The sequence below is a fragment of the Apostichopus japonicus genome, chromosome 11 (assembly GCF_037975245.1).
Source record: "Apostichopus japonicus isolate 1M-3 chromosome 11, ASM3797524v1, whole genome shotgun sequence".
Classification (NCBI taxonomy): domain Eukaryota; kingdom Metazoa; phylum Echinodermata; class Holothuroidea; order Aspidochirotida; family Stichopodidae; genus Apostichopus; species Apostichopus japonicus.
Window position 1 is genome coordinate 2,380,162 of NC_092571.1, and position 14,372 is coordinate 2,394,533.

A 14,372-nucleotide genomic window follows, 5' to 3' on the forward strand; every position below is an offset into this window, starting at 1 on the left:
GCAAAGTTCACGGAATCAAAAGGGCTTACGTAAAGAGTCAGTCTTAATTCATTTGAAACAACAAGAAATGATTGGCTATTGAACGGGGTTCGAACCACTGCCAGGATTACAAATGCTGAGATTTACCAACTGAGAAGGGTGTAAAAGAAGCGGTTCCCTGTTGTGATGCAATGGAAGACTTTAGACAAAGTTTAGCCAGCAGGTTAAAGTTGATATAGAGACCTGAAAGAGTCACTTAAACACGACCCGTTCATATGTAAAGTATTTCAGAGGCCAACAATAAACGTGGAAAAATGAACAAATTCATGTTGCCAGCATTTTATTTCCACAACAAGATGATAAGTATAATGAAAGACGGTGGGCTGTCTGTTTGGAGACATTTTCTCAGCCACAAACAATATCTTCTCTTTACAAAAAGTCATATACGTGGCGTTGCTACTGTTCAACGTTGTACTGCATACGCCCGATAGCGACATGGACAAGAAATCATGTTTACTCTCCTACTTAGATCTATAGGAGAACGTGTTATATTTCTGGACATACGATAAAATTAAATCTTGGATAAAAAATTATAATATTTTACTGGTATATCTAAGTCGCAGCTCCTTATGCGTACGTGTGAAACAATAGCCATTACCATACTGTAAGTCATCTTATTACGAAGAGGAAATTTAATGGCGTAAACGGTGGGGTTATTAATATACTTTTGCATTTCATTACACGTATGCGACAAAAAAAATCCAGGCGATAACCTAGGTGTAATATTGCCTTGAACAATTTGAGATGATGTCTTTTTAGATGGAAGCATATCTTATGACATTAATTCAGTCCTCCAAATTTTAAGAGCAACTATGAAAATGTCAGTGTACTATTTTATTCCTTTCTCTCTACTAAATCGTATGTACACATTTTCTAACGGATTCTATACTTGTAAATGTATTAGTTAATTTAAGTCGTTATCATACAACTAAAGTATCACTTAGATTATTTCATATTTTCTATGTCTAGTAATTATAGTAATGGGCCCACGCTTCTTGGAAACCACACACAGTCTTCATTGTCTGGCTTCATTTTAGACAAAAATAATGTCAAAAAGAAAACCTTTATTTTAAAAGGTTCAGATATATTTTACTGTACGACACACATATGCATATATATATATAAGTTTATATTTTAATAGGAAAACCACACGCATCTTAAATTGCATCATATATTAATCTAGTTAAAAACAAGCTGATAGCACGCTTCTGCATAGAACGATCACAAAACTTATTTACATTTCCCACCTTGAACACATTGCCTATACATACTAGTCACCAAACATACCAATTTTTTAATTAACTGCACTGTAAGCAAATTGTTTTCTCTATCCTCTTGTTGATACTGCATCAAATAATGTTGTGCAGTCGTGTGTCGATTACACAAGCAAAGTTAAGATGTGCATATAGCTACTTGACCACAATGTTTCTTCAATTTACATTACACTTCAAAACAATGTGGTGTTGAAGACTATATTTGTAACTGATAAGAAACGTGCATGTTTACATATTGCATTTGTAACTTTAAAGTCGACTTATAACATATTCAACAAAGTACTTTCGTAAAATGCGATAAATTGGTTACAATTGTTGATAAATAGCTTGTAAAATCGGAAGGTAGGCACATTTCTTCCAAAATCGGGGAGTTGGACTTGATCTTAGTAGTAGCTCCACTGTTTTAGAGTGCATAATTTAAAACCAAAAAGGTAAAATAAAAATAAATAAGATGTATCCTGAATAGTTTTCATCTGTCTTAAATATTAATTCATAACATAATGAACCTTTTTTTTTGTTTACAAATTTCAGAACCAATTGCCCAGTTTGTGCATTTCGTATGTCCTGTAAATAATGGAGTTATTGAGAAAGAATCTTTAAAACTCTCAGAAATAGTGACAAGAGCTCTCACCTACCTGTTACGTAGACTTCAATGTGGAACGTTCATATTAAAGGTTGTATGTTTGGATTAGAGCTAGCACTGTATTCACACCCATTGTTTTCCTTATTCAAATAAAATATAGAGTTAGGTCACCTCATTTTATTGTTTCTTAAAAATATAGTATGTTTTCATAACTGGTATTTGTCATTATTATTCATTTTAATCGTTATTACTCATATGTTATAAATCAGACAAAGGTCCCTCTGATTAAAAAAAAAAGTATTTGTTTTTCAATAAATTTCTTTGTTATAATTTTACTCAAAAAGTAATAGAGATCTATAAAGCGCATTTTATGCATAATTTACCTCTTTCCCACAATGTCACCATGAAAATATTGTACTCAAGGTTACACCTCTTACCGTTACCACGTCAGACTCTCTATATGTTTTTAAATTACCAACGTAATCACCAAACATATTGATTTCATTAACCAAAATACACACATTCTCTTAAATAAATTAAATAGGACATGTCTTGTCTGGTCTACGTTTACATGCTCATCCAATTGTGTGAGTTATCACACGTATATTGCCTATTCGTTACCACACTCAAATACATTTTTACATCGCCGTCTGCAGTTTCTCATGTAATCAACAAACGTAGTTCTTTGATACACTGTATCCTTACTTCCACAAGTTAGCCATGTATTACCAGCAGCCTATCCTTTCTTAGAATTACACGTAAACTGAAGTTAACTCTCATTGTAAAAAGTGCTTGAGGGTTGTCTATTTAGTACAACCTTTGTAAATGTCTTGTCGGATAACTATTTCTGTGTACAAGAGAAATGCAATTTATTTGATTTAGATCAGAATTTTTTCTTTTCTGGCAACCACACTACTTGATCCCGCAGAGAAAGGCGTTGCTGAGAGTGCCAAAGATTATTTCGTCTATGTCTTTTAACGCATAATGCCACTTATACCTTAAGCATATGATACAAAGAAAGAATTCATGATTTCAATATGCGTCTAAATTTGCACGATATTTCAACAATCTAGACATAGGAACGAAGTTTGATGACCGTAGTTTCCTACAAGAGAAAGGCAAGCTTACGAATCAGCGTGAAACTGAAGTGGGTATAATTACATCTTCTCCTCTAATTAAAAGCTTAATGCAACGAACGATTGACTTTTCTGGAAAAGAAAGAGTTCCTCTTAGTTTGGAATGTTGCTCTATTGCTATTCGTCGCGGAAACTAAATACCCGTCGAGAATTGGAACGCATGGTTATTTATTGTATTAAACATTTACATCATGTGCTTTGAAATATGCAAATGAATGCGGTACAAGATAAAGGCAAGTTATAAACGCTCACTACAAACAGCTTGGCTAGGATAGCAAAAATTTCATATAGCAAAAGTACATAGCAGCTTTCGGAATCAAAAACATCAAAAGGTTAAAGTGAAATAAGATTATCCTATACTTGGTATAGTCACCCAATTGCAAAACTGGTTAAGTATTGGGTCTGGACAACACGTTTCATATAAAAATCAAATGACAGAAATTGGGTCGAACTGTGTTAAGCTGGTCAGTCAGTCCCAACGTTGATTATTTACCTACCAACATCTATCGGGGCAAAATGATCTTGTACTATATATAATATCGTCCAAAGGATAAAAACATTCTCCCATTGAAACTGAGTAGATTGTTTTTGTTAAGTAGAAATGTAATAAACCAGTGTATTGCCATGCCGTTAGGTGGAGCAGTTATCTAACCATACTAGTATGAACAAGTTGTTTCGACGCCTTAGTGAATGATTAGGTAGCATATTTTGAAAACCCCTATGATGTTCCCTTTTGTGGAAACGATGAATTAAAGTTTTTCGAAAAATCGTCCTACGTCCATAATCAATAATTTACTTTAGTCTGTATGGAAATTAGGGAGATAGTCGAGATACTTGTCAAACAAAGCAAGCATTCCCTCTCTTGTTTTAGGGAGCTGCATATACAAATATCTCTATCACACAATAAGAAGATTATTATAGGGTTTGCTCCACCTTTAACAACCCAAGGATGATCCTTAGACCTACCACGGTCTCCACATAAAATCATGTTCACTCAGGGGTTCTCCGTTTGGATTTGCCATACGAATTGGAATATGGTGAACAGACGTACCAGTGGCGATTGGCGACAACGACGCCGCCTGGATTGGTATTATGTTTTGTACGATGCGTGCCTGGATAGGGAGTGTGATAGTTACAGGAGTACCCTGTTGGGTCACAACAGCATGCCCTTGATCAATATTTGTAGTCAGATAAGCAGGTCGAGTGTACCAGGCAACAGGGGCAACCGTCCCAGCACGAGGACTGGCAGAGGAGATGGGAACAGACACAGGGATTGACGTTGATACAAACTGAGAGGCAGGAGGACTGGACTCTTCGGGACGTGAAGTAACGACATTTGTAGTTTGGGGCATATTTAAGGAAGGTTGGTAAATAGGTATTAAATGGGTTGGTACTTTTCCTCCAGGCAATGCAGAATGTGGTAATACAACTGTGACATCTCCGCCTGGAATACTGGATATGACTACTGATCCTCCTGAATGATTGGCACCTTCCTTAAGGGTGGTGTTCGCGGTATATTTGCTGCTCTGAGCAATGCTCTCAGAGTTCTCGTGTGGTGCCTTTAGTTCCGTAGATTGGGAAGCCAATTGATCCGTTTCCTTTGCTTTGTTAGGTGATAATCTAGATGAGATCGGAGGCACTGAAGGTGAGGAAAACGGCGTGGACGGTGTTCGTACAGGTAAAGAAGGTACGGGTAGAGACAGCGTCCCTACTGGTAACTTTGAAAGTGCTGGGAGTTGAATATTCATAGCCGGGAGTGTCGGTGGGGTATTAATTTGCATAGCTTGTAAAGATTGCACTGAATCCGATGCCAAATGTGCTGGCTGCGGGGCGGAATGTGACGAGTCCTGAGAAAGGGATGTTGGAAGCCGATATATTGGCAAGGCATGGGCCAAATTGCCATCCGTCGTAGACTTGTAACTACTTCCAGGACGGAAGGCAGCTGATCCTACGGTAGACGATGCACCATGAGGAGTGCCACAAGTTTGCGAAAGATGATCAAGAAGCTGTAACCGTATACTAGAACTTGCGTCGGTGTTATCAAGGAACTTTGAAACTTCGAGCATACACTCCCTAAAACCAGATCGGTATTGACTCGATACAACAGGGTTAGGGGTCGCGGCACTCTTACCTGTAAAAAGCAAACGAAAGAGATATTTTTTATCTGTACTGATATCTTTACAAACTTTATCTTGTAACTACTGCTACTGTTTCAACATAACTGGGCAATATAAGTACTCCACTGATAATTAGCTAATTGCTAATAGATTTGTGGCCGTTCGTTGAGACTTTTTTCCCACGACAATTACCTCTCTCTTGAAGTGATGTGTGACTTTGTGCACATTCCTCCATGTTATGAAAACCCTTCCAAACATGCCTATATCGGGAGTTACGCACAGTGTTTAATGAGTTAAAGTTACCTATCAGTGGTGAAAAATCAACCCAAGATTATTTGGTTACTACTGTAACATATGTACATGTAACACAAACATTACCAACTGTTTTACAGTGTGTAAACATATATCCTGGAAATTCATGTCATTCCTTAAAGTTCGTATCAATCTTAATGTTAGGTGTGGCGTTTGAAATAACATGTTCAACAATCTTTCATTTGTGTGTCAAAGATGGAATCTAAAACCTTGCGCTAAACGTTACGTATGAATATTTTTTAAGGGTATGACTCCAAATGGAAAACTCTGGCAGTTTTTGCGGAGGAAATTTACCGTATTTCCTCAAATCAATGCTTCGAAATGAACCCATTGTCACCATAAAAAGTACCAACTTTCTATTTGGTCACTTCGTTTAATTCACGACGGTGAATAAGATTTACCTGCGACGTGACGCCCGTGAACACTCCTCAAGTATTTAACTGTCATTTCGAGAATATCAGCTTTCTCCAGCTTTGAATGTCGGGGACTCTGAGGAAGGAAGACCATGAAAATTAAATTTGTTTTCTTCAGATATTTTATTGAAACATGAAAAAGTTTGATCTGGGCCAAGTGATATGCATGGTATAGGCTGCGTATATCACACATGATAGGAAGGATTCAATTTATTCACGTCCTATCAGTTGGCTCATTCTCAACCATCATAAATATATTGAATAGGAGGTTCATAAAGAGGACTGTTATGTAAAAAAAAAAAAAAAAAAACTTAACTTTATGGCAGTTCAAGAGCTATCTATCATTACACACGTAACAGATTCAGGTTGAACAGATTAACGCGGGGGCGACATTCACTCACGTATTCTCGTCTTTTCTTGCCAAGCACCCATTTTTACGTTCAGTGATCATGCTAATGGCAGTGACATTCGATGCGTGAATCACAGGAGTGACCCCTGGGAAGCATGTATGGAAACACAGCAGACCAGATATCATTGCTGTCATTTTCCCATGCTCCTTGACATTAACGATATTTTAATATTACTTCTGTGATAGTGTGTACGACTAGTGGAGTTAATATACACTGAGATCAATCTACCCTACCTAAGTCTATAATTGCTTGTGGTGCATGTCGAACGGGATTTCGACACTTGACCTGTATCATGCTACCCTTCATTGCTATTGCACAGAGGTGGAATAGTGTCCAGTGTTGCCACGACCTATACCAAATGGCAGTCTATATCAGCTAGCAATAGTGATGATGGCAGCTTCATGACTGTAGGTTTTAACGATGATCCAACAGTGTGTTTTATTATGCTTGTCAAATATCTTTCCAATGCACCCTCCTCCTGTTCTGTACTTTGAGTTTTCATCAATTGGAAGCAGAAAACCATTTAATTCTTCTTTACCTATTTCCTGCCATAGGTAGAGATCCTTGACAATTTATTATGGGATATTATGAAAGGGTTTTATATTTCGATACTAATATTACATATGACATAGATGTGACATAGATCTCGTATAAACAGGGTTAATAGCAATGAAGCATATCTTCTTCTTACCAAGCTAACATTTGAAAGGGCTGTTTTTGTAATGTTATCATTAATTGATCATTTGAAAGTTTAGTTTTTTGGTGAAGCCTATCCCACGGCATCGTCTCTCTGCTAACTGAACTTACGGTTCTATTAAGAGCTTGTAGTACAAGATTCTTTAGTTCGGTGAGGCTGTCATTAATCCGTGCTCGTCTTTTCTTCTCCATCACACGTTTTGGTGTCTGTTAATTAAGCAATGAATGAACGCAAATATAAAACAAAGTAAATGCAAAATCTATCATGAACAGTATAGAAGGGAAGTAGCCAATAATACGCCCATTATAATAACAGTATTACGTCTAGTCTATATGCCTGAATTCAACTGTCGAATTATCTAAGAATCAAATCAGGTTGTAGCATATCTTGTCACAGGGATACATGATAAGGTTGACTGCATGGTGCAATGAACAACATCAGTAACCAGACATAACATGTGTTGTTATTTTCATGTCACCATAGGCCTATTGCATTTATTTTTCTGCAGTCCTACCTACATGCGTCATCCATTGTTGGGTTATTTCGTGTCTGTGCGTGTTTTGTGTGTGTTTGTGTAAATTGTGTTGTTGTTGTTGCCTTCTCTATAGGAACCAACCCTTGTTCAAGCTGAGGTCCCACTAAACCGACTGATGACACGTTACACGATTATTGTACTTTCCTCGAAATTCAATCAGTTTAGCATTACATATTGTTCTCTTTAGCTATAGGCCTATGGTATCATTCACTGGTTCCTATGCATGTTTACGTTATTTCCGTGGTTTGTTCTTCATAATAAGTCTTTCTCCCTCCCTCCACTAATGACGATTGGTTCTTATATCACGGTCACTTTAAGGGAATTATTAACGGCCGATTCGTCTTCATTAATGTATCGCTGCTGTCCAATGCTAATCGGATACCCCTTTCTGTTTTTACATCTTTATAATGTTCTATACAAGTTTTTTACTTCTTTGGAAACAGCTAACTCAGCTCAAGAAATTTTTGTTGTGCAACATTTAATATGAAACATTTCGGTCAGTATATAAGAATGAAAAGATAACTTCGGATAGTTCGGTTTTTCATGGTTAATAAATTCATCTTCGAAGAAATCTGTTTTGATGTTTGACTTTCGTTTCTCTTACAAACCAAACACACACATTTTGTGAATTGCTGCCACGTATTGTTATACTATACGGTCAGTTACAATGACAAGACTGTATAAGACATCATTGTTGTTTCACACACAATGAGTTTCTTCGTTTCGATCATTGTTCTTTGATAACCTTCCCTATCGTATTGATTCTCGTCGACTTTGCCAATGGTCTTAGTCGCTTATACATGTAGTAAACAATCCTAACAAGTGTCCATGAAGACAGGTTGTAACATGTTAACAATGGAACTAACAGGCAAGGACACGTCCATTAATACAATTGTTAGCCTTGTTAGCAAATGGCAGTAAGTCATGTGACCACCTGAGAGAACTGGTGAATAGTAAAAATGATAATTGCGAAAAGGGATGACACATGTAGGAGAGCACATCTACTGAAGGTCACTTTAACCAGGCAGCTGTCTGCTTGAACAAGACTAAATTTTCTGTGATCAAAATGTCCCAGATCATTTGTCCATTTATACTCACTTTTCTGAATTCCCCACACTTTTTCTTACATTTTACGGATTCCAACCCCTAAGGAAGGAAGTTTTCGCACCTTAAAGCGATTTCGTAACACTGATATATTGGAGGAAGTAATGACGACCTTTGCTTAGAGTGTGAGACAGAACATTTATTTACACAGTTATTTTGGAAAAGGAATAAGAATATTTTTTGTTGCTTAGCCAATTAAAATCCATTCTTAAAGTCTATAATGCAAAAAATTAATATAAATAAAAGAAAATAAAGAGAAGATGGAAACATATATATATATATATACGTAAAGTGTATCAAACACTTTCCGTGGAGTTGCAAAAATCGAATTAAAATTTGAGGTACTGTAAGTCAACATTGGTGTTGTTTACATTGAAAATTTAGGGTCATATCAACAATACTCCCTAATCCACTCCCTAGAAGCAATTATAATTACTCAAATTGAGTGTCAATCCAATCTTTATAAAATGTCAAGACACTTTTCTAGCCTTTCATCCGAGCACAATACTTGAATACAAAAAGGAGATGGTTTTAATTTGATTCCATCTGTTTCCCATTTATTTTCAATTTCCAAAAGTTAAATTAACTGACCTGCAATCAACTAAATCAACATAATTATAAGCTTTAGCGTATTACGGTTATTAAGTATGCACAAAGAGAACTAGATTGTATAGGTGGGAAGATTGGTTGTAGTTCACTGGTACAATTGTTCGGTAATAATAAGAACAAAACACGATTAAACTGCTGTACTTTGGAATCTAAACGATCATTTATTCGATGACCAAAACAAAAACAAGGCGGAGGAAGAAAAGGACGTTAAGAATGGCGATTGTGCGATTTCTCTCACCCAAACGTTTTATTAGTTTTCCCGAATTAACATGGTAATATTTAAGCAGTATAGGCCTATACACTGTGCTGAATATGAGCACAATTCCCTTTCATAATTATTTTACGGCTTATCACCTTTATTGGTCCAGTTACATTCCTAGTTATGCAGGAAATTTCATTTTGTTTGTTTGGTATTCGTTTGGACTTTCACGATTAAGACCGTAAAAACAAATGCGTCAATCGGCAACAATTTTATATGATCGGTCTTTTTCCCAGCATCCAATGGAATAGTTTCACAATCGGTAATTTGAGACTTCTGGTATAATAATATATATAATACCTATAGGTAACTCAGAATTGAACATCCACTTCCCTATATTAAAGCTTCTAAATCTAAAATATCTACATTGACATGTCCAGGTTTTGTTATGATTCCATAATAAAGCGGTAACTGCGGTGTAGTTCAAAGTGAATTGGGATTCTTTCGTCAGCTGTAAGCACCACGTGTCAAAGGTTAAACACACAATTGGTTGCCTGGCATTGTTAGATGTAACTTAGAACGCTGTTTATGACAAATATAACAATAGCATGGACATATCAAAGCTGTGATTACCAGGTGAGTACCTCGACCTTGAATGATAGAAACAACAACAGCTTATATCGCAGGAAAACAAGGAGTGCATTCGATATTTATTTCGCATCGAAAAGCAAAACTTCCACAGTATTTCAAAAGTACTGTAAATCAGGATGTATCACACCAAACTCAAAAGAGAATCAAACCCCAGCTATTGTTTTTTCTTTACCTTGATGTAACAGAGACGCCTGTGATGACCAACTCCCCCAACAAAAACATATCAAAAAGTCTTCTTTCTGTTGTGAGATATCCGGGTTCAAAGGTCACAGAGGGCTGTCATTTTACCATAATTGTGATGTCACTTTGCCGCTATCTCTCTTTGTCACTTTCTACATACTTTCAAAGTTTAAGTAGGCCTAATCAATTTCAGTATCAGGTCGTGTATATAAACGTCATCATTGCATCACAACAATTGCAAATACCACCCCTAATAAACCTATTCAATTACTGTATAAAAATCAGCAAAAACAATATACAGAAGTGCCCCTTTAATGTCGATTTTAATCCGAGATTTTAACTCATGTTGTATCAAACTTTACTCAGCATTCGGGTTGGTAGAATACAGAAATCCAATTTGGGGCAATTTTGTACCAAACTAGATTGATAGTAAAACTTTCAGTGAAACTTTTGTTACAGATTCAAAGTCGATGCAGGCAACTGTAGTAAAATGCAGGCAACACCAGAGGACCGGAAGGGTGTGTGAGTCCCTGCTTGTTTTCACCAAAATGTACCTCGACTGTAAAACGATCACGTGCATGAGTATACTGCTAGTGCATAATAACATTATTTAATAAAAGTGTTAATTAAGTGTGTTTTATTCTTGTGCTAAATGTATCGACTATATAGGCCCACTCCTACGTTCGCGTAATAGATATATTGGCCCCAAATCCCTGATATTTTATTATGCGACGTGCACGGGTAAGCAACATTCTTTTCCCAAATAACAAAAGTCTACTTAATCAGATCACAATATCTGAATGTACATCAAGTTTTGTTTACATGGAACCAATAACACACATTTGTACTTGCAACTAGGCCTAAACTAGTAAACAAGAAATAGTTAATATCATCCCAGCCTGCAGAGAAATGTTATTATCCCGCCATTTTAATGATCTGCATTATTGCCCCAGATATGTCAGATAATTCATGGTCACACATTTTCGAGTCTCGGTGATAAGAAAGAGAACATTTTACCGGCACTGTCAAAAACTTGAAAACATTCTGAGATATGTCATTGCTAATTTAAATCTTATCAATGTTGCGTAATAACTTGAAAGGCCCAAAACCTTGAACAAGTTTGAACGATTATCCCCCACCGACCGCCCTGCACCCTTAATAGTCGAAACTACTAAAACAAAAGTTGACCGAAAAGGAAGAGAAAGTTACAACAATAAGCTGTCTCATTTTTTTTTCTTTGTTTGTGGTGTATACCTTTTCTTTATCTTTTAGCTTACTTATCAGTTTGAAGATCACAATTTCGTTAGAGGTGGAAGGGGTGTGTGTAGGGGTTCTGATGTAAGGGGTAGGTTGTAAGCGTAATGTGTAGATTATATTGAATTAGTTGTGAAAACTGGATATTTAGGTTTTCATTCCATTGATTAAACATTTGCAACATTCATGCGGCAAAGGTTTACCTTCGTAGCTTTTGAGCTAATTAGACTGGTCTCACTCGCAGAAATACAGAATTAAGATTGTAATGTAAATGGAACCATACATTGATTAGCCAAGACAAATTAATATAAATATCTGCAACGGAGATTGTCCAGAATGTAACCTTTCGTGATAATATACTATTTATTTGTTATCTTTAAATCGTGATCAAACTAAAACAATCCCACGAAATTCATAGTAACGACGAAAACAAACAAGCAGACACAACAACATAACATAAAAAAATGTGAAATTTTGAAGAAAATTGATATCAATTAAGAACAATCATTGATTAACCAATTTTATACATGTGACCATTAGCAGTATTCTCTTTTTTTTGCGCTGTAGATAACTTAATAAATGTTGTTCTTTAAATTTGTAAAATAAATTGCTCTGGAATGCCATCATGTTTGAATAATCTAATCGATAACGCTCTGCGATGTTGATCTTGTTAAAAACAAAATCGATACAAAGTTAATATTTTCAACCTTGTAACCGTAAAAGTCAAAACAAATTGTGACAAAAACTCTGCCTCAATCGATCGATGACGCATCAATATGGAAAACGCGATGGTAAAGTGTATGCAAACTAAATTCAAGAATCAGAGCAAAAAATTAAAACGTCAAAATAAGAAAGACTTGAGAAATTAGAAATTCATGTGCAAGGTGAAGTTTTCAATTAATTTAGAACACAAATTTATTTGCACAATGGTTGAAATATATGACATATTGTACTGTTATATTAACAAAAGCTAACAACAAACGAATATGTTGTCATGCGATCGCTTTCCATAAACAAAACAAAGCAAGAAATAAACATAAATAAATAAAAGAAAATACAAAGAAAGGGGAAAATAATAATAGTAATACTTACTTTGGGTCTGGGTTTATCCAACGGCATTCTGAAAATTCGTTCTCTCATCCGCTGAAGAAAGAAAAAAAAACTCTACTCCTAAGGCATCTCAGTTGAGGAGATATTACACGGAATGTAATGAAAAAGAGAAGAAACGTTGTCGAATTTGCTATATTTTATTTACATATTGTCAAATATGATCCCCAGGTTGAGGCAGCTAGTGAGATCCTCTACCAAACCTCCAACGTAACAGGTGCGCTCCTTTATCTTCTTTAGTTTTCTTTTTCCTTTCAACTTGAGCTTTCTGTAACATTTTACACCTCGCAAAAGAAAAGAAAAATCGTTCTGTTTCTTTAGATTTCTTGAGTTTATCCTTCCATTCAAATGTCTTTATTATTTTTTTGTTTTGTTTTGTTTTGTTATGAGTGATCTTGTTTAGCGAGTGTTGGCAATGGTAATAATCGTGATATCCCACAGGGCTTAAACCAATCTAAGTTTAAGACTTCCCGTTATTAAAGGGGGAACGGTTAGAGCGCTGCGCTTGAGTAAACCTGAATGAATTCTCAACCTGGCTTCGAATGTTTACGCTTTAGTTTGCCCTCAACGCTGGCGTGTGAGAACTTTACGTTTTGCATTTTCCCACACTCCGAATAAGGGCATTCCGATACACGTTTGAAATGCGAAAAGTCAATCACAGGCCAACGCGCGCAAGTAAACAAAAAAATGGTTGCCTTTTTGATAGCCTGTTGTAAAGGACTTTCTGATTGGCCAGGCTTAATCTCTCAACTTAGTTCTGATTGGTGCGGAAAGCACCCGAGTGGCTGTCAATCAGCAATAACTTTGTAATCACTTTGGACAATTGAACTACAAGGTTTGAATGCATGAGATATGGGGTGCCGAGTATAGGACTGCGTAAGTAATCTATTTAGCAAAGTCGAGCTGCCACGTGCCGTTATAAGTCAAACAAATAAACTGCCGCCAAAATGAAGCTTAAAAGAACGATATCGCACGGGCTTCCAGTACAGACGATTAGTCATGGCTACAAAAATATTGCAGGATTTGTGTATGTAGTGAAAATAAATCTTTGGTTCAACCAAATTCAGAGCCATCAATCAGGGTAAATTGGTAGGGATAGTTTGTCTTCGATCGATTCTGTGTAGAGCTTGGAATTCTTTTGATAGACATCTCTTGAAGAGTACAACAGATAGTATAGGTATTTCAATAACACCTGCAACAAACTACTGCAACCTGTCAGTTTTATTCAAGAGGAACACCGAGTAAACAAGATCGTAATATTATATTTATTTCTAAAACTCTAGATTAAAATGATCCCGGGAGAACAACGAGGTAGTTGTTGACATTTCAAATCAATCTTGTGAAGACGGGGAAGGGAGAGTGGAGGGAGGAAGGTGGTTAAAAAAAAAAAGAGTTTGAGGTATAATTGTAAAGGGGGACAAAAACCTAATCGTCATCCTAAGCTTTTATGACAGGTATTTGTGAACTCCCACAAACAACTAAGGCAAATCTTGCGCTATTGTGTCTGTGAGCTGTCACTTGGAACTGAAACCTTTTAATTTCGTTTTTTCTTCTTTTCATATGATTCAACTTGAGGTAGAATGTCGACGGTGTTGAATCAGAAATCAATGCCATTTATTGGGTCATGTTCATAACTTCAATATTTTATACCGGTATTATGGCGTCTTTACAATACATCCCCTTCACAGAAAAAATTTAACGTTGTAATAAATAAATAAATAATCATAAGATATAGAAGCACAGGTGGCTCGA

General features: G+C 36.2%; 1 protein-coding gene across 1 annotated transcript; it reads right to left on the reverse strand.

Annotated features, from left to right (window-relative positions):
- Positions 1-302: 302 nt before the first annotated feature.
- LOC139975826 (uncharacterized) lies at positions 303-13,242 on the reverse strand. Its single transcript, XM_071984038.1, has 4 exons — positions 12,606-13,242; positions 7,092-7,187; positions 5,863-5,950; positions 303-5,163 (listed from the first exon to the last, which is right to left on the reverse strand). Exons 1-4 carry the CDS (start codon positions 12,651-12,653, stop codon positions 3,995-3,997), a joined length of 1,401 nt encoding a protein of 466 aa, XP_071840139.1. The 5' UTR covers positions 12,654-13,242; the 3' UTR covers positions 303-3,994.
- Between the last annotated feature and the right edge of the window lie 1,130 nt (positions 13,243-14,372).